This window comes from Hemiscyllium ocellatum, chromosome 5 (assembly GCF_020745735.1).
Source record: "Hemiscyllium ocellatum isolate sHemOce1 chromosome 5, sHemOce1.pat.X.cur, whole genome shotgun sequence".
In the NCBI taxonomy this organism is placed as follows: Eukaryota; Metazoa; Chordata; class Chondrichthyes; order Orectolobiformes; family Hemiscylliidae; genus Hemiscyllium; species Hemiscyllium ocellatum.
In genome coordinates this window covers 137511877-137533081 of record NC_083405.1, presented here as the reverse complement: position 1 = coordinate 137533081, position 21205 = coordinate 137511877, and the positions used below count along the sequence as shown (strand labels likewise).

The following is a 21205-nucleotide window of genomic DNA, read 5'->3' as shown; positions in this document are numbered from 1 at the left end:
TGAGTGTGGTCAAGTGCAGTGCTAGTGGGTTATTCATTCTAATTCCCCAGCCTCCCAATTTTCTGATTCCTCCCACAGGCTCTGATGACAGCACAATTCGGTTTTGGGAGGTTTGCACAGGCCGTTGCCTCCGAACAATCGAGGTGGAAGGGGTAGTGAGAAGCATCGCTTGGAATCCTAACCCTGTTCAGTGTCTTGTGGCATTGACTGTGTAAGTACCACGACTGTCAATCATTAATTGGATGATTGCACTGTTACTATTGGTGTGTTCAGCATGTAGCAGGTTAAAGCTGTTGGAAATAAAATTATGTTCTTCATCCAGGGGTAACATCTGACAAGCAAGTTAATACACATCGAGGGGTCAGTTTTACTCTGTGTCTAACCTGTTTTGGGTGTGTAAGATGGGACCAATGTAGACAGATCTTAAGTCTATATCTAACCCAATATTGTACTTATGAACAAAGACTGGATTGACTGGGCTTGTACTAGCTGGAAGTTAGAGGATTGGGAGGGGATCTTATAGAAACATGAAAAATCCTGATGGGACTGGACAGGCTAAATGTGGGAAGAATGTTCCCGATGTTGGGGAAGTCCAGAACTAAGGGTCACAGTCTTAGAATAAGGGGTAGGCTATTCAGAACTGAGATGAGGAAGAATTTCTTCACTCAGAGTTGTGAAGCTGTGGAATTCTGTCCCACAGGAAGCTGTTGGGGGCCAGTTCGCTAATTATTCAAGAGGAAGCTGGACGTGGCCCTTGCGGCTAGAGGGATCAGGGGGTATGGGCAGAAAGTGTGAATGGGATACTGAAATTGCATGATCAGCCAGGATCATATTGAATGGTGGGACAGGCTCAAACAGCTGAATGGCCTATTCCTGCAACTACTTTCTATGTACTGACCCTGGGAGTGTGTGGGGACAGTATAGAGGGAGCTTTACTCTGTATCTAACCCCATGCTGTCCCTGAGCTGGGAATATTTGATGGAGACAATCTATAGAGAGCATTACTCAGTCCTTGTTTACTCTGTGGTCAATAGGCACCGGGCCCTAGCAGTACAGGTACTCAATCATTAAAAATCGCATTCAAAGTCCAGGAGGCAGAGCTTTGTCAGACTGCAGTTAGATTTGGTCTCCATATTTGAAAATAGAAAAAGAAGCAACAGGAAGATGGGGTGGTGGGGATGTTTCAACTTGCGGAAAAATATCGAATGAGGCCCATCAGTCCAAAACAGCAAATACCTCTGTCTGTATACAACAAACATCATGTCCAGCATTGATTCTGTTCTTGGAGAACATTTGGTAAATAGTGTTTACAAAGAATTATGCTGACAGCCAATTTAAGATAAGCCTAACTTAGCATACTGGAAGTTACACACATTAATTATGACACAAGGCTCAGTTCTTTGCAAACAGGAAGAACAGGTCTGTCCGCAGCATCTGAACTCAACAAAATGGGTGAGAGTCATTCTCTGACTCATTAGTCAAGGCAATGCTCAGAAGTCAGTGTCAGCCATTAAAGGGAGCTTGGAAGTTAACTGTCAATCATCTAACTGGTAATGCTTAGACCATGACTCATAGGAGTAGAATTAGGCCATTCTGTCCATCAGGTCTGCTCTCCCATTCGATCATGGCTGAAATGTTTCTTAACTCCATTCTCCAGTCTTGATCCCTGTAACCTTTGATCCCCTTTCCAATCAAGACCCTATCTCTGTCTGAAATATACTCAGTGACTTGGCCTCCACACCCTACTGTGGCAGTGAGTTCCACAGATTAATCACCCTCTGGCTGAAGAAGTTTGTCCTCCTCTCCGTTCTAAAGGATCAGCCCTTCCCTCAGTGCTGTCAGGTCCTAGTCTCTCCCACTACTGGAAACATCTTCTTCAAGTCTACTTTATTCAGGCCTCTCACTATTTTGTAAGTTTCTATGGAATTCCACCCCACACAAATCCTTCTAGACTCCATTGAGTACAGTGGAGGTCCACTGAAGATGTTACCCAGATGGTGACGAAACATCTGGAAATGAACCTTCTAACTCCGTGAGCAAACCTACATCCAGAACCTCAGCCTGAGCTATAAATCTACTTAACACTCGCTCCTTCTCTACTTTCTGCTTCCTCAACACTGTATACCCAGCCAGCTATCTTTGTGTTGTCTGCAACTGTATTCTCAGTTCCTTTGTCCAGATTGTTAATGTTTAACATGAATAGTTGTGGTCCTAACACTGATCCCTGTGGAACTGCACTAGTCGACAGCTGCTGTACTAAAAAGAACCCTTTACCCTCACTCTCTACCTTCAGCCGATCAGCCAATCCCGTTTTCCATTTTCAGTACCTGTCCCTAATACCATAGGCTCTTGTCTTATTTAGCAGCTTCCTGTGTGGCATCTTGTCAAAGACCATCCAGAAATCCTAGTAGATCATGCCCACAAGCGCTCCTTTGTCTAATTTACTCATTACTTCCTTAAAGAATTCTAATAGATTTGTCAGATGTGATTTCCGAAGTCATGCTGACTCAACTCTATTTTACTGTCCATTTCCAAGCACTCCACAATCTCATCCTTAATAATGGACCCCAACAACTGATCAGGGAAACCAGCGTATAGCTTCCTGTCTTGCACCTTCCTCCCTCCTTTTTTCAATCTTCGGGGAATGTCGTTGACGCCAGTGATTCCTGAAAGATCACCAGTAATGCCTCTACCAGCTCTTCATCTATCTCCTTCAGAACTTGGGGTGTAATCCATCCAGTCCAAGTGATTTAATCTCATTCAGATCTTTCAGCTTCCCCAGCACCACCTCCTGGGTGATGGCCACTGTATTCAACTCCTCACCCCTCCCCCTCCAATTCTCTTGAATTTCTGATGTGTTGCTGGTGTCTTTCACAATTAGCGTCCAATTATGAGCCAATCAGTATTCCTAGAGCATAAAAAGGTTGTTTTCCCTTCTGGTTTTTCTTGTGAAATGTCCTGGTGAATCCAAAGCTGAAAGGTTCGGCAAAATGATTGTTTAGTTAGTAATAAATTCAACAAGGAAATGAGGTGAATCAAAGAATGGTTAGAAAGTGGATCCTGCGACCACTGTAAATCATTGAGTATAAACACCAGCAGAGACCAGTTGAGTTGAATGGTTTCTATCTGAACTTATCCTAGGCTGTATCTAATTTCCCAAAAAAAAGCGGATGCTGGGAAACTGAAGCAACACAGAATGCTGGAGAAACTCAGCAAGTCTGGCATTGTCTGTGGAGAGAGAAATACAGTTGGTGCTTCAAGTCTGATATGAATTCTGAAGTGATAACGCGAAGAGTTATGTTTGGCTCAAAATGTTAACTGTTTTTCTCTCCGCAGATACGACCAGAGCTGCAAAGTTTCCGCAGCACTCTGTGTTTATTTGTATCTAATATCTAATCGTGCAGATTGTTTCTTCATCTGAGTCCTCATTGTGCAAAGAGTAACTGCGCATTGTTTTCGTTTTCTTTCTTCAGTGAGCATTCTGTCATCATTGTTAACCCATGCCTCGGTGATAAGTTGCTGTATAATGCAACAGACCAGCTCATTGCATCATTTGAGAAACCAGAGGAGGAGCCAGTCCAACCTGTGGAATGGACTGCTGCTGATGGAGATGCTTTTGACAAAGGATACCGGCTCATCATCAAACACAACAAGGTCACACTTCCACATTTTGAATTGCTTTTTGTTACTCAGAGTTTGATGTCGTTCCTACCTGTAGTTCTTTTCTGACCTGAATTGTTGCAGCAAGGTCTTCTATTTTGTTTGGATGTGGTCATATATCCCCTTTTCCCTTTTCTGTGGGGTGTGATTTTCTCATATATTCCAAATTCCACATTTGGGATGTGAAACCACAACAAAAGGAGCAGCATTAAGCCAAACAGCCGGTTGAGTCTATCCTGTCATGCAGTGAGACTATGGCTGAGCTGATAATCCTCAATTCCACTTTCCTGCCTTTGCCCCAAAACCGAGATCAATCCGGTTTCTGCTGATTAAAAATGTCAAAGGTAGATCAGCCATGATCTCATTGAACGTTGGAGCAATTTTGAAGGGACGGATGCCCCTTTATTCTCCTGGCATTCCTTGTGTTATTATGCCCCTCTGGTTCCTGTCCTGATACTGAGCAGGCATTGCAGATTGACAGCTGCCACCTCAGTCAGAGAGCTGGTGGGTTAACAGACTGTGGGACAGTCATCACTGTAAATTAGAGATGTCAAACTCACGTTTCACAGTGGCTCTGATTTGAAAGCCTGGGCAGTATACAGTTTGGGCCATTTCGATATGGATGGTGTGTGTTAGGGCCGATCTATTGGCATAAATCTGGAACAGTATAAGCCAATGGAAGGTGGTGCTGTAGTGGTAATGTCACTGTTGGTCATTCAGAGGCCCAGATCACTCGGCGTTTAAGGCACCTACTACACCTGAGCTAAATTAGTAAAAGATCTGGAATTGAAATCTAGTCTCATTAACAGTGATCAATTAACTATTGTCAATTGTTGCAAAAAGCACTAACAAACTAGTTAATGGTCTACATGGACTCCAGAGCCACATGGTTGACTGCCTTCCGAAAGGACCTAGATCAAGATCATTTCAGAAGGGCACCAGATGCATTGCCAGTGACACATACATCCTATTGCAGAATTGTAAACAAAATGCTGGTGCAGGTTTCTCCACCTAATCGACCTCGGTGTTGTCATCACTCCACCTTCATCCTTAGGGGCTTTGAGCTACCATCTCTGAAGTCAGCGATAGAAGGAAATTTAGTTTCCAACGGAGGATCCTATATCTGCTTGGAGATCTCCGAAGGATGTTCAGTGTAAGCTGTAGCTAGTTGTTCCAGTTCTTTAACTACCTACCTAGTAGAACAAGACAGATCTCCCAAACAACAGAGAACTAGTCTTAGGTAGCATGCCATGAAGCAACTGCACCTGCTGATTGACTTTCTGATCGATATCAAATTGTTGAATGATTAGTTGAAGGAAAAGCTATTTCCTCTGGTGTGACAATGGGACGTGGCTCAAAATCAGGCCATGCAGGAGTGAAATCAGGAAGCGTTCATTTACACCATGTAATGGGAATTTAAAGTTCCCACAAAATGACAATGAGTTTGTCTAGTACTGAAACCTGTAGCACACATGACCTTGTCAGTGTGATTTCCTCATGATGACACTTTATTCTCTTTCCTGGGTCTTATTTCAACAGCTGGTGAAACAGGTCACATGGCACGGGAAAGGTGATTACTTAGCAACAGTTGTCCCCGACAACGGCAACGCGCAGGTCCTCATCCACCAGCTTAGCAAGCGCCGGAGTCAGAATCCCTTCCGCAAGAACAAAGGCATGGTGCAGTGTGTCCTATTCCATCCGATCAGACCGTTCTTCTTTGTGGCCACACAGCGCTATATCCGTATCTACAACCTCCTCAAGCAGGAACTCTCCAAGAAGCTAATGACCAACTGCAAATGGGTGTCGAGCATGGCTGTGCATCCTGGGGGTGAGTTCTCTGATTGTTTTGTCCAGGAGGACTGTCCCGGTTGTAGAGGTACTGACCGTTCTGTAATGGAGCTAAGCAAGACTGAGAGTGAACCCATTTAACCTGGGGAAGCAGTATGTTTCCAGGTCACGTTGTTAACTGATGTGGCAATGCAGCTGTCACACTCTGACTGACTTTGCCAGTGACTGTTCTCATTGCTTCTGATCATTTCCTGTCTGCTCGCAGAAGTTTTACTGGTGACCACTGGTGTAAAATGTGAACTTTGTGCTGAACTTACAGCTCAGTTTCCTTACTTTCCCACAACTGGAATTTCTCAAACCTGGAATAGTCTTTGCTCATTCCAGTCAGAGAGATGTACAGCACGGAAACAAACCCTTCAGTCCAACTCGTCCATGCCAACCAGGTATCCTAACCTAATCTAGTCCCACCTGCCAGCACCCGGCCCATATCCCTCCAAACCCTTTCTATTCATATACCCATCCAGATGCCTTTTAAATGTTGTAATTGTACCAGTCTCCACCACTTCCTCTGGCATCTCATTCTATACATGCACCACCCTCTGCATGAAAACGTTGCCCCTTAGGTCCCTTTTATATTTTTCCTCTCTCACCCTCGACCTATGCCCTCTAATTCTGGACTCCCCTACCCCAGGGGAGAAAACCTTGCCTATTTACCCAACCCATGCCCCTCGTGATTTTGTAGATTTCTATAAGGTCACTTCTCAGCCTCCGAAGCTCCAGGGAAAACAGCCCCAGTCTATTCAACTTCTCCCTATAGCTCAAATCCTCCAACCCTGCCGATATCCTTGTAAGTCTTTTCTGAACCCTTTCAGGTTCCACAACATCCTTCCTAAAGGAGGGAAACCAGAATTGCACACAATCTTCCAACAGTGGCCTAACCAAATTCCTATACAGCCGCAACATAACCTCCCTACTCCTACACTTAATGCTCTGTCCAATAGAAGAAAGCATACCAAACACCTCCTTCATACCTGCTATCAGCCTGCTATCTATGACTTTCAAGGAACAGTGAACCTGTACTCCAAGGTCTCTTTGATCAGCAACACTCTCCAGGACCTTACCATTAAGTGTATAAGTTCTGCTCTGATTTGCCTTTATAAGTTAAACTCCATCTGCCACTTCTCAGCCCATTGCCCAAGTGATCAAGATCCCATTGTAATCTGAGGTAACCCTCTTCACTGTCCACTATATCTCCAATTTTGGTGTCATCTGCAAACTTACTAACTATACCTGTTATATTCAAATCCAAATCAATTATATAAAGTAGTGGACCCAGCACTGATCCTTGTGGCACTCCACTGGCCAAACGCCTCCAGTCTGAAAAGCAACCCTCCACCACCACCCTCTGTCTTCTACCTTTTGAGCCAGTTCTGTATCCAAAAGGCTAGCTGTCTCTGTATTCCATGAGATCTAACCTTGCTAACCAGCCTAACATGAGAAACTGAGTCCCTTGCCCATCTTCTAGTCTTGGTTATGTTATGAAGTTGAAGGTGTGTACTGTACCTTTGAGAGAGTAAATACAGGCACCTGTCATGTGACTAAGAATCTGAGTGTACTGGAAAGTGGAAAATATGAGACATTTGGCTGTGAAATAAATACCTGAGTTTGCTATGTTTTCGCAACAGTTCAAATTTAACCAATCGGTTCAAATTATGCCCCAGGGTGCTAAAACCCAATCAAATTTGAATTTTACTATTTTGACAACATTGAACCAGTGAGACAATCCGATTGTTTGTGGTATAAAAGAAGCAGACATTTTGATAGCCAGAGAGAGACTGCTATTCAGACCACATTTTATCAAAGGTATCTTTTTCATATGAAATATCTTTGCAGAAAAGGCCAAAGACGACCAGGGAGATCTACAGCCAGAGAAAGACATATACTGGACATGATAGCCACTATAGGGTTTTGAAAATGAAGTTTTTAGTAGCGGCATTTATTGGATCAGTATATTGTTTGAGAGTGGGAAATAGATAACAAACCTTTAAGAGAAAGGGAGGCTTAGAGTTGTAAATAGTTGTTTAATTTTCACTTTTAGAGCTAAAGAATAAATTGGTATTTTTCCTTTACATTGTGAAAGTTGGGAGTTCTCTGTCACTCATACATTAACGGATTGCAAGGCGAGGTGAGCTTTTCTGGTTGTTTCGTTTAATTAGCAGAAGAGTTTACAGCCATGTCATAACAGTTATCTAAAGAATAATATCATGCCCTAGGTCAAAGAGTTGTTATGGAAAAGTGGCAAACAAACTTCAAAGGCAGCAGAAACAAAGGTCACTGTCAGATAAGGTGAAAACACCAAAGAATTTTCAAGGATAAAATTGAGGCAGATCTAGCTGAATGCATGTACATTGGCACCAAAGTTTAAATTGACAGCACAAATAGACACAAACCAACAGGATTAAATTGCTTTTGTAGAGATTAGATTAGATTCCCTCCAGTGTGGAAACAGGCCCTTCGGCCCAACACTGACCTTCCGAAGAGCAACCCCCACCCCCACCTTTTCCTAATGCACCTAACACTATGGGCGATTTAGCATGGCCAGTTCACCTAACTTGCACATCTTTGGACTGTGGGAGGAATCCGGAGCACCCGGAGGAAACCCACGCAGACACGGGGAGAATGTGCAAACTCCACACAGTCAGTCGCCTGAGGCTGGAATTGAACCCGGGTCCCTGGCGCTGTGAGGCAGCAGTGCTAACCACTGTGCCACCGTGCCACCCTATGTGTGTGCAGGGTGACCAAGTTTGACAGGCAAGTGTTGATATTTGACATTAAGAAAGGATCAGCAGGAAAGGAAAAGGAGATGGGGATGGTGCTGCGAAGAGTGAATTAAATCAGAATATTGGCGAGAGAGAATTTTACACCAGAACGTCAAGGTGTAGAGTCCGTTTGTACAGAACTAAGAAACAGCAATGGGCAGCAAATATTGACGACAGTTGTTTATGAGCCACTGAACAGTAATGTGGTATTGCTCAGGAATATAAAGGTGCATTTAACCTTGGTACCATTATCAAGGTAAACTTCAATTTACATGCAGCCTGGATAAATGTTACAGTGTTAGCTCTGTTACAGTAGAAGACATCTTCCTGGGAGGTATGCATGATGGTTTTCTAGAACAGTATGGTGAGGAGCTAAGTAGAGAGCATGCGTATTTTAGATCTCTTATTGCATAATGAGAAAGGGTTGATTGTAAATTAACCTTTAGGGAAGAGTGACCATCATGATTAGGTTAGATTAGATTACTTACAGTGTGGAAACAGGCCCTTCGGCCCAACAAGTCCACACCGACCCGCCGAAGCGCAACCCACCATACCCCTACATTTACCCCTTTACCTAACACTACGGGCAATTTAGCATGGCCAATTCATCTGACCCACACATCTTTGTGACTGCGGGAGGAAACCGGAGCACCCGGAGGAAACCCACACAGACACTGGGAGAACGTGCAAACTCCACACAGTCAGTCGCCTGAGTCGGGAATTGAACCCGGGTCTCAGGCGCTGTGAGGCAGCAGTGCTAACCACTGTGCCACCGTGCCGCCCAAAGTATTTTGTTTTATGTTTAAGAATTATATACCAATCCAAAGCTACCGCCTTGAATTTAAACAAAAGGAACTGAAAATTTGGGTGAAAATTGGTTGTGGTAGATGAAGAAATTGGAAACAAATCTAAGGAGTATCACAATAGACAGGCAATGGCGAGCGTGTAAAACAAAAAACATTGATGCACAGTTTCCAGCAAATATACCTTTCCTATGAGGTATAAAAATCCAAAAGAATAAAGAGTATATTAGGATCATAGACAAATCGAACAGAATAAGGAGCGGATCAGGATCGTACACAAGTCTAACAGAATAAGGAGCGGATCAGGATCGTACACCAGTCTAATGGAATAAGGAGCGGATCAGGATCGTACACAAGTCTAACGGAATAAGGAGCGGATCAGGATCGTACACAAGTCTAACAGAATAAGGAGCGGATCAGGATCGTACACAAATCAAACAGAATAAAGAGCGGATTAGATCAAATGAAAAGGCTTACAGTTGCCAAGAAGGTAGTAAGCCGAGAGACTGGAAACATTTTAGAATTCAGCAAAGGTGGATTAAAAAATATTGAAAGGAAAACATGAACATAAACTTAGAAATCTAAATATAGACTGTAAAAACTTTCATAGGTATGTTTAAAAAAGAAAGGTCAGCAAAAATAAACATGACTCATTTCTGGCAGGTACAAGAGAATCTATAATTGCAGTTGCAGAAGGCTCACGTTATGCTGTCCATTTATTGAGGGAGGATTTGAGTACAGGAATAAAGAGGGCCCCTTGCAGTTGTGCCGCCCCCCACCCCGGCTTGGTGAGATTGCATCTGGAGCACTCTGTAAGGTGTTGGTCTCCTTGTGTCAGGAAGGCGATAGGAGTACAGTGTTGGTTCACTAGACTGATTCCTGCAATCATGGGAATGTTGGCTAAGGAGAGTTTAGGAGGGTCAGCTTGTATTCTTTGAAATTTAGAAGGATGGGAGGCAATCTTAGAAAGTTAAATTGAACTTATGTTTTCATGTGAACCTACAGGCCCCAACCACCACTATTTGTAGCGTTCAGCTATCACAACACTCCCTGGTCAGAGAATGATCCGAGTATCTGTGTATGGGGTCCAGTTTCTTGGCATCAACTCTGAATTTCAATCTTTTACACGTTTCTAGTGAAGCCAAGATTGATGAAGCTGTGATGGATTATTTCGGGCATTTGGCAAAGCAAGAGAAATGGAAGAACTGAACAAGCTCCAGAAGCTCTGTTCTGAGGGTCACTGGACCCAAAATGTTAATGCTGATTTCTCTCTACAGGTGCTGCTAGACCTCCTGAGCTTTCCCAGAAATTTCTGTCTTGCTTCAGAAGTTGAATGGTTTCCTGTTTTGGTGTCTATATGTTGTCATTGTTTCACTCGATGCATTAACACAGGTCTGACCTTTTCTGTTCCAGTTGATATCATCTGTGCTTCCAAAGAGAAATCCCACCCCTCACGCCTCATCTCTAGGACCAGCTGAGGAACTGTTTCTACCCTGCCTATGGATGCTCATTTACTACTTTTTAATGTGTTCACAGGAGATAATGTGATCTGTGGTAGTTACGATAGTCGCCTTGCCTGGTTCGACCTGGATCTCTCTACCAAACCTTACAAGATGCTCAGGTCTGTTTATCATCAAACAATCAGCTAACATGGTATTGACTGGTGGAACAAGGAAGGCATCCTCCTGGGACATAAAGCTGGCTATTTCCATTTTGATGTTGACTATAAGAGGGATGTACAAAAATAAAAGGCACATAACACCAGTTATTGTCCAACAGGTTTATTTGGAAGCCCTAGCTTTCGGAGCACTGCTCCCTCATCAGGTAATTGTGGAGAATAAGATTGTAAGTCACAGAATTTATAGCAAAAGTTTACAGTGTGATGTAACTGAAATTATATATTGAAAAAGACTCAGATTGTTTAAGTCTCTCATCTTTTAGAATGACCATGTTTGTTTCAGATCTTTCATATGTAAATCGCAACACCTTTTTTAAGAGTTACATTCTCAAGTGAACTTTATCTGGGCCGACATGACACCAATTGTTAAAGTATTGAAGATGTTAGCTCCCTGTGAGGCTGTCTGTGTCACAACAATCAGAGTCTAATTGAAAAAACGGATTTACAGAATCTTACATGGATTCATGTAGTTTTTGAGCAAAGTAAAATGTAATTCTGCAAGTACAAATTCACCCCACAAACTTGTGTGTTGGGGGTTGGTGTTATGAATGTCTGAGAGAGAGAGAGTGTGTGTGTGTGTGAGTGTGTGTGAGAGGAAGTGTGAGTGTAAAGGGTTTTAAGTCGGTGAGAGGGTGAGACCACTTCAGTGGTCCGGAACATTCGGCCTCGGACCTTCGAGTGACCATCCTCCAAGGTGGACTTTGGGACAGGTAGCAAAGAAAAGTGGCTGATCAGAGGCTGATAGCTAAGTTCAGTACCCATAGGGAGGGCCTCAACCGGGACCTTGGGTTCATGTCACATTACAGGTGATCACCATTGCACTACACATACACACACACACACACACACACACACACACACACACACACATACACATATAAGTATGTGGGGTGAATTTGTAATTGCATTTTACTTTGCTCAGAAACTGCATGAATCCGTGTAAGATTCTGTAAATCTGTTTTTTGGATTAGAATCGGTCTGATCATTGTGACACAGACAGCCTCACAGGGAGCTAACACCTTCAATACCTTATCTGGGCCGACATGACACCAATTGTTAAAATGCACTTGAGAATGTAACTTTTTATGTAAAAAAACATTTTGCAATTTATATATGAAAGAACAAAAACCAACATGGTCATTCTAAAAGATGAGAGACTTGAAAAAGACCAGGATTATTTGTTAATATATAATTTCAGTTACATCACACCTGTAAACTTTTGCTATAAATTCTGAGTCTTACAATCTTACTCTCCACAATCACCTGATGAAGGAGCAGCGCTCCGAAAGCTAGTGCTTCTAAATAAACCTGTTGGACGATAACCTCATGTTGTGATTTTTAACTTTGTACAGCCCAGTCTAACACCAGCGTCTCCACATTGTGAGAGGGGTGGGCTATGCTAGAGTTTCCTATCTGCCACCAGCCTCGCTAACATCTCCTATGGTTAGGGAATTTTGAGCTACTGTGTTTTCTCAGTGTTGGTGCACACAATGTGCAAAAACGATTTGGTTGATATATTTCAGCGTTTAATTATAGGGAATGGAGATGGTGCTCAGTCTCTGCCCAGTTTGATAGTTACATCCACGTCAATTCAAAGTCCACTGTGGAGTGAGCAGAAAGCCATTCTATTATAATTTATTTATTGAGCTATTATCTGTGGGACTCTGGGGTCACTGTTTGCATTTTATTTATTCATTTAAATGCTTAAACTGGTATTCACAAACATACAAAATAAGGAACAGGAGGTGGCCTGGTATGGTGAGTGCTAGCTATGGAGAGAGGTAAAATAGATTAGGATTATTTTTATTAGAAAGACAGACTGGAGGTGGGGGAGGTGGGCCTGATTGAGGTCTACAAAATCATGGAGATAAAGACAGGTTGGCTAGCAAGACCCTTTTTCCCCAGCGTGGAGGACTCTATTACTAGGGGTCATGAGTTCAAGGTGAGAGGGGAGTTCTTCACGCACAGGCTGCTGGGTACCTGGAACGCATTTCCAGCAGAGGTGGGAACGATAGCATCATTGACGATGTATCCAGACAGATACACGGATGGGCAGGGAGCAGAGGGATACAGATCCTTAGAAACTGCGTGGCAGGTTTAGATCGAGGATCTGGATCAGTGCAGGCTTGGAGAGCCGAAGGGCCTGTTCCTGTGCTGTAATGTTCTTTATGACCATTCAGCCCTTCGAACCGGATTCCATAAAGTCGTGATTGATCTGATTGTCTCCTCAACTCGACATTGCATATCCCTGATAACCTTTCATCCCCTGGCTTTTGAGGAAGGGAATTCCAAAGACTCTACACCTCAGAAATTTTGTTCTCCTTATCTCTGTCTTAAATGTCTTATCTCTGTTTTAAACTTTGACCCTGATTTGTTCTTACCTGTCACTCATAATTTAGTGATGGGTTATTTTCCTCAACTGTTCCAGTCCACAGGAGGTGGCCATTCAGCCCACTTTGAGCCTGCTGTACCATTCATTAGGATCAAGACTGATCCTCCATCTTCCCCATTACTGATGGCAGGCTGACTCCTCTAATTCCTGGTTTTCTCTCTGCTTCCCTGTTAAATACTGGGGTTACATTAACTCCCCATCAATCTGTCAGAGCTTTTCCAAGTCTACAGAATGTTAGAAGATGATCAGCAATGCCTTCACGCTGAGGAATAAAGACCCAGCAGCAGAGTTTGTTTTCCATTGGATGATGATTTGGATAGAAATAGAGAAATGACAGAAGATTGGCATTTGATAATGATGGCTGAAAATGTGTTGCTGGTTAAAGCACAGCAGGTTAGGCAGCATCCAAGGAATAGGAAATTCGACGTTTCGGGCATAAGCCCTTCATCAGGATGAAGGGCTTATGCCCGAAACATCGAATCTCCTATTCCTTGGATGCTGCCTAACCTGCTGTGCTTTAACCAGCAACACATTTTCAGCTGTGATCTCCAGACCTCATTTTTTACCCATTTGATAATGGTGGGCCAAATGACCACCTACCTGTGCTGGAGGAACTCTGCCACCCTGTCACTATATAGCATGTCATAGTGAGTGTTGAGACTGTATACCAGAGTGTTTGATTATTATTAATAATGTCTTTACTCTGCTCACAGGCATCACAAGAAAGCTCTGCGAGGTGTAGCATTTCATAAACATTACCCACTGTTCGCCTCAGCATCTGATGATGGCACTGTTATTGTCTGCCATGGAATGGTTTACAGGTTTGTCTCTGACTATGCCTATGTCTTTATCCATCTGTCTGCCTGCCTCAGGTGGTTAAATAGGGGACTGAGACTAATTGGAATAGTTCTACCAAAGAGCTAAACCAGCAAAATGGGCCCACTAGCATCTTGCGCTGTGAGATTCTGTGTATGATCCCTCAACGTTGTGTTGTATCCTACCCTCTGACTTGCTGGTAACGCAGGGTAACATGTCACCTCCAGTAGCCACAGCTACTTGCGCAGGTTGGAGTTTCTCTTTCCTTCGCGCCCCCCCACCCTTTCATCCCACGGTCAGTGTTGAATTAGTTCAACTGCTCAAAGTGTAAAGATACCACAGTCAGAGAGAGAGATTCATTCAGGACTCCTGCTCCTAACTGTCCCCTAGTCTCAGCTGTGGATTCCTGATGAAGGTCTTATGCCCGAAACGTCAAATTTCCTGTTCCTCAGATGCTGCCTGACCTGCTGCGCTTTTCCAGCAACACATTTTCAGCTCTGATCTCCAGCATCTGCAGTCCTCACTTTTTACTTGTTGGGACTTGGGTCTGCAACTCCATGTTGAACAAGGTCATCAAAGAGCCAGTTTCCTGTAAAACTGCACAGGGTATGAATTAGTGCCAGGTGGGGAGAGAACTTGAACAGTTGTACTAATTAAGTTTTTTTTCTCTGTTTTCAGTGACCTACTGCAGAACCCATTGATTGTCCCTGTGAAATTGCTGAGAGGCCATGCAATCACACGAGACCTGGGCGTTTTGGATGTGACCTTCCACCCAACCCAGCCTTGGCTCTTCTCATCAGGAGCAGACTCTACCATCCGCCTCTTCACATAACGTTTAGCTGCTTGTACCGACTCAACTGGACTTTTACCACACCCACTGTTCCTATTAATAACAGTTATTGAAGAAAATGGTCAGTGTCTGCCTTTGAGAAACAGTTGACTATGTTATATCCATGTGCACTATTGCACAATGCCCTTTCCATGCACTGTCCTGAAGAAGAGAGACCCTCTGCTCTCCCTCAATACAGTGTATTTCCCCGCTGCAGTTTCACTTAGTATTTCGAGGGGTGTTTGTTACTTACACCAGCCATCTCTCACGGCAGAGACCAAGTATTTCTGTTAAAGGATTTCTTCAAAAGTACCAGGGCAGCCACTGAGATCACATGAATTTCTGCAATGCGTTTGGCTTAAAATACGAACAAATCACCTCATTTTTGAAGCATTGATGTGTGTAGCTGCATCCTTGTCCTAGATCACCTTATTCATAGCATAATTTTCCCTTCTTTCCAAAATGGAAACTCATTCATTTCCAAGGCTGCTCCACTTTTTAACATGCAGAGCTGTGAGCAGCTCTGAGACAGAGCCTCTGGACTCAGTGCCCACTGTTGCCCATGGTGGCTGGTGAAGGGGTGTTCAGGCTGCAAATCTATCCGTCAGATACCAGTGGTAGGTAGTAAGAGCATAGCAGGTTCGTGCAGCAGCTTTGTAGTGAGTGCGGTTGATCATCTACCGACCACTAGCTAGTGTTCCAGGAAGCCAAGCCATACCTAATCACAGAAACCTAGTCTATTTCCTCCCTAGCTGCTTTTCCCCCTTAGGTGAAAACAAAATACTCATTAGGATCCATAAAGCACATCATCCACTTCCATAGAAGTGAAATAATTCAATAAGTTAAATAAATAACTCCAGATCGTCTTTCATAAAGCTTCAGCATTTTGAAATTTTAAATCCACCTTCCCTCTTTGTCCAAGGCCAGTCCCCATTTCTTCACATCACTGGAATTCATCAACCTCTTACCATTCAGTAAATGATCTCCACGTCCTCAGCCACCATCACCACCTTTCCTAAAGGGTCTGGCTACAACCCAGATTGAAACAGGTGATAAATAGGTGAAATAAAACAGAGCCTGAAAGCAATGCTTTTTAAATCATATACATTTTTAGATCTTTGTATAATATGTACCATATTTCCACCGATTTACATTGGCATTACATTCAGTAGTTTTATTATTAAAGACATCTCTGCCATTTCCAGTCTGATTTAATTTAGTTACACTTAAAGTGGGCCAGGCAATTAGAAATCCAACCAATGCTGGGGATGGAGCTGGTGAAACCCGTAAACCAATTTCCCTGTGAGTCAGAAATCATATCCCACTTTCTAATTTTCCCATCTGATGATCTAACATACAAACAAATTGAGGCTATGGGCAGTGACTCCTTTGAATGAAACTGTTGGGTGTGTGTAATCCCCCCTGAACTGTTACAATTAGTGCCTGTGTTCAATTTTGCAGGAATCCCTATTTCAGTCCAGCCAGCATCACTGCTGTACCTTTAGGTTTCTGGGCACTGTGTGCGTATCCACACTGTTGTTGGCCACCCACTCTCTGCTTCAATGACAACAAGCTTTTGTACTAGTTCCCAGTTCCTTGCAAGCCCTCTGGCAGGTCAGAGCTGAGGCACTGGCAGTGAAGAGTTAAGCTCCAGGTCAGCCTGCTCCCTGGACCAGAGTTGTGTTTCTGGATAACAAACACTAACTGGGAGAAAACTTCAAAACAAGGAGACAACAAAGCACCTTCTCAAAAAAAGTTACTACAACAGCGAGAGACCAGTCATCACTCCTTCTCAGGAAAGGGAGAGGTGGCTCAGAGGGAGTTCTGGCAGGTAGGCAATGAGAGGCCAACGTTCAACCACAGGCCAGTTCAAGCATTCACAGATTGGACCTTCACCTGGAGGCTGGTCACAGCACTGTACCAGCTTTAATGGTCTTTTAGTCGAGGAGACGGAGGTGTTTTCTGCCCACCTCCGTTTAGAGATTAGATTCCACTCTATCCTTGGATCTTTGGGAGAGGTCACTTAGCACCATCACAGCTCTCTATTTAAATTCACTGAAGCTTAACTTCTTGGTGCTATGAAGTCAAGTCTTTTTGACAGAAAAATTAACATTTTATGCCCACGTGCAGGAGAACAATATGAATTGGAATTAAACAGCTCAACCTTAAAACCAGAAACCTCAGTAAAGCCAGTAATTTATCAGTGTCCCCAAGACAGTGACTCCACCTAACTGGGAAACCTGTCTTATCCTGGACGCACAAAAAAATGAATCTGGAGAGTTATTGGGACTAGTAGAGAGATGAAAAGTGCTCAACTGCTTGTGGATTAGGGAGAGAACGCAGCCTGCTGGAGAAGCAGGAACTGCCACAGTGTGACACAGCTGGAAGGCACAATCCATCCATGAACACTTATTTTGGGATTGCAGTATTTAGAAACCCAACCATGGCTTCTTTTCCCACCACCATCATTCAGTCTTTCTGTGTGAATCCACCAGCCTGTGTGTGCGTACGCAAAACAGGTAGAAAGGATTGGAAGCCAATGGTGCTCATTCATGAGTCCAGGCCACTTGCGCAAGGTCTGGGCCCTCAGCCACTGCAATGGCCTCTGCAGCAGAGCCATTACTGCACTAGGGAAAGGCACAAAACATCCCAAACAAGGAAGCATAAAGAGTAACTCCAAAAGATCAGATATCTCATGCAGACCACTCCAGCAGCAGAATGCAATCAACATGATTATTTTTAAAAAGCCCTTACTAAAAGAAAAAGGAGACAACTTATCATTGTCAGTAGCCCAACAATTCTGGAACTGGTAGCAGAGAGTGAATTGAATTGGAATGAATTTGGGTTTCTCTCAAGGGAAATGGGGAGACAGATCTGAAACAGTAAGTGATGAAGAGGTGGTGAACACCCCCACAAGCATGTACCTTGTTCACCCTCTCAACTAGTGGTCAATCAAGTGGGGGAGATTGAAAGTTGTAACATTTGGGACCATTCTCTCTCACTCCACAGTCTTGGCCACGTTGCCCTCCAGCCCCTTTCTATAAAAACAAATCCGAGGGAAACCAGTCTCTGAGCAGCAGCAGGAGGAGGAGAGAGAAGAGGAGGCAGTCTCCTCCCATCCTATGACCCATCACAATTCGTGGAGAAGACTCAGAGCCTCAGCTGCCTTGATTCGGACACTGGGAACACCATCACGCAGGAGCAGGATGATCGCTAGGAAAGAGAAAAGTCTAATTAGAGAATCTCTTCAAACAGTCAATCCTGCAGACCACCAGGACCAAGAGTCTTCCTTCCGGGAGAACTCAGCTTCCTTGGTCTTTCCCCTTCCACCTCCCCCCCCCTCACATCAGTATTCAAACCGATAACCACACGGACTTTCAAAAGGCAGATTTCATTTCAGATGATTAAAACAAACCAATAATCTCCCTTTTGTTTTCCACACCACCTATTGCTTTCTACCTTACCCCACCCCCTCCCACTTATCTCTCAGCCCCATTCCTGAAGAAGGGCTCATGCCCGAAACTTCAATTCTCCTGCTCCTCGGAAGCTGCCTGACCTGCTCTGCTTTCCCAGCACTACAGTCTAGACTCTGATCTCCAGTATCTGCAGTCCTCACTTTCTCTGTTGGTAAGGCCGGAATTCATTGCCCATTTCTAACTGCCTTCTTACTAGCGCTATTCTAGAAGATACTTAAGAGAATTATATGACAAACATTGAGAGGGGAGAATGTGCAGCAAGATCTGGGTGTCCTTTTGCATCAGTCACTGAAGGTAAACATGCAGGTGCAGCAGGCAGTAAAAGATGACCAATGGTACATTGGCCTTCATAATGAAAGCTGAAAATGTGTTGCTGGAAAAGTGCAGCAGGTCAGGCAGCAACCAAGGAGCAGGAGAGTCGACGTTTCGGGCACGAGCCCTTCTTCAGAAGAGCTCATGCACGAAACGTCGATTTTCCTGCTCCTTGGATGCTGCCTGACCTGCTGCGCTTTTCCAGCAACACATTTTCAGCTCTGATCTCCAGCATCTGCAGTCCTCACTTTTTCCCTTCATAACGAAAGGATTGGAATCCAAGAAAAAGAGATGGTTTGTTGCAGTTAGTACAGGGCCTTGATGAGACCACACGCAGAGAGAGTACTGTTTGCCATACTGATTGTCTTATCAGAGGAAGGATGTCCTGCTGTGGTCAGGATATAATGAAGGTTCACCAAACCGATTCGAAAGATGGTAGATCTGACATACAGGAGAGGTTGAATTAATTAGGATTATATTCGTTGGAGTTCAGAAGAATTGGGGGATGGGGTTTTTAGAAATATATCTCAAACAAACATTCTAACCGGGCTAATCAAGATGGATGTTCCGGATGACGGGAGCCCAGAACCAAGACCACAATCTTAAGAATGAAGGGCAGATCATTTAAGACAGAGATGAGACATTTCTTCACCCAGGGAGTAGAGTGTCGCAGGAATTCACCACCACAGAGAGCAGGTAAGGTCAAAACACAGTGATTTCAAGGAGGAGTTGCATTTAGCATGGGGGGGGTTAAAGGGGTCAAAGACATGAGTGAAAAGCAGAAGAGGCTATTGAATGATCAGTCATGGTCCTCAGAATGGGAGAGCAGACTCAGGCAGCCAGATAGGAACACAAGAACAGGACTAGGCCAGTCAGTCCCTCAAAAGCCTGTTCGGCTTTTCAATGGGATCACGGTGGATCACCAATCTAATTTCATTTACCTGCCTTGGGCTCAGGTCTCTCAAATTTTTGTTAAAGTTATTACGATTTAAAATTAACCAATCTAGTTTGTGGAAGAGAATTCCAAACATCTACCACCCTGTGAGTGTAGAAGTACTTGCTATTGTCTCTCCTAAAGAGTCTGGCCAAATTTTAAGACCAAGTTCCTAGTTCTAAATTCCCTGTCTTCTCCTGTTAATATCTTGAAGATTTCAACCAAATCAGCCCTTAACTTCTAAATTTGACAGAAACGAGGCCTAATTTGTAAAATCTTTCCTCATAATGACCTTTGAAGTCCAAGCATCATTCTTGTAAACCTACTTTGTACTCCAAGGCCAATATGTCCTTCCTAAGATAAGCTATCCAGGTCTGATCTCAGTATTCCAAGTGGGGTCTAAACAGGGTTTTGTATAACTACAGCATAACCTCGGCATCCTTATACTCCACAATGGTCTACTCCTGCTTCAATTTCTACATTTCAAACACATTGCTGTGGGTCTGGAGTCATACACGGGCCAGATCAGGTAATGGTGACAAATTTCCTCCCTTAAAGAAAATCACTGTTTACACTCCATGGACGAGACAGATGTCACAATCACCACCGCTGACCTGAGCTTTACCATCTACATTCAGGAAGGAATGAAATTCCACCAGCTGCCACCATGGGATTTAAACCTTTGGCTCAGACCATTCGGCTGGGTTCCTGGATTGGTAGTCCTGTGACGCTGCCATTACACCAAAGACAGAAGTTGTTTGTTTTTGATCTGTGGTCGGTCAACTCTTTGATGTGCACAATGTGTTTGACGCTGGGCCAGAGGGTAGTCACAGCAACAAGCCTCAACTCAGGGCTTGCAGGATAGTGTGGGGACAGTAACACAGTCATATCCAGAGGCAGGAGCCAAAATGACAGTACACCAGGTAGAAGGGTGAGGGTGCTGAAACGGGGGAAAAGCTGTTGGGGCAGGGGGCATTGAGATAGAGATGGAAGGCAGATTACCCGGTGTGGGGGCAGGAGCAGGTCAAAAGGAGGTGCAGTGTGGGTGGCATGGTGGCACAGTGGTTAGCACTGCTGCCTCACAGCGCCTGAGACCTGGGTTCATTTCCCGACTCAGGCGACTGACTGGAGTTTGCACGTTCTCCCCGTGTCTGCGTGGGTTTCCTCCGGGTGCTCCGGTTTCCTCCCACAGTCCAAAGATGTGCGGGTCAGGTGAATTGGCCATGCTAAATTGCCCATAGTGTTAGGTAAGGGGTAAATGTAGGGTATGGGTGGGTTGCGCTTCGGCGGGTCGGTGTGGACTTGTTGGGCCGAAGGGCCTGTTTCCACACTGGAAGTAATCTAATCTTCTTCCAGATAGAAATTGGGATAAAGGAGCGGGTGTGAATTTTGAAACATGAAGAGTTAACCGTTTGAAAGCAGCCGGTGTACAATAATGTTATTTTTTCAGTAGTTTGTTTTTATTATGAATTTGAGAAAACTTTAAATCCAGCTCCTGGGAGAGTCTCTGTATGAACTTTGATTTATCACACAAACCTGGTCTCTGAACTCATCCCGACCACAGCTCTCAGATCCCGACTGTGTTGTAAATCAGCTCAACATTGTCCCCTCCCTCGACTTCCCTTGGACCCCTTTCAATTAGTTCATTGACTGCAGTAAACTGAGGCAGCTTAATCACAGGATTGACTCCATCAGCAG

The 21205-nt window shown here is 44.0% G+C and overlaps 2 protein-coding genes across 2 annotated transcripts in view; one reads left to right on the top strand and one right to left on the bottom strand.

Annotated features, from left to right (window-relative positions):
- bop1 (BOP1 ribosomal biogenesis factor) overlaps window positions 1-14865 on the top strand; it is a 164773-nt gene extending 149908 nt beyond the window's left edge. Inside the window, exons 11-16 of the mRNA XM_060825243.1 lie at window positions 79-211; window positions 3474-3654; window positions 5200-5488; window positions 10607-10691; window positions 13854-13961; window positions 14635-14865. Of these exons, the coding sequence (XP_060681226.1) occupies window positions 79-211; window positions 3474-3654; window positions 5200-5488; window positions 10607-10691; window positions 13854-13961; window positions 14635-14788 (950 nt within the window). The 3' untranslated portion in view covers window positions 14789-14865. The remainder of the gene's footprint in view (window positions 1-78; window positions 212-3473; window positions 3655-5199; window positions 5489-10606; window positions 10692-13853; window positions 13962-14634) is intronic.
- Window positions 14866-15872: 1007 nt separating this feature from the next.
- mroh1 (maestro heat-like repeat family member 1) overlaps window positions 15873-21205 on the bottom strand; it is an 89676-nt gene continuing 84343 nt past the window's right edge. Inside the window, exon 42 of the mRNA XM_060825244.1 lies at window positions 15873-17998. Coding sequence (XP_060681227.1) covers window positions 17916-17998 — 83 coding nt within the window. The 3' untranslated portion in view covers window positions 15873-17915. The remainder of the gene's footprint in view (window positions 17999-21205) is intronic.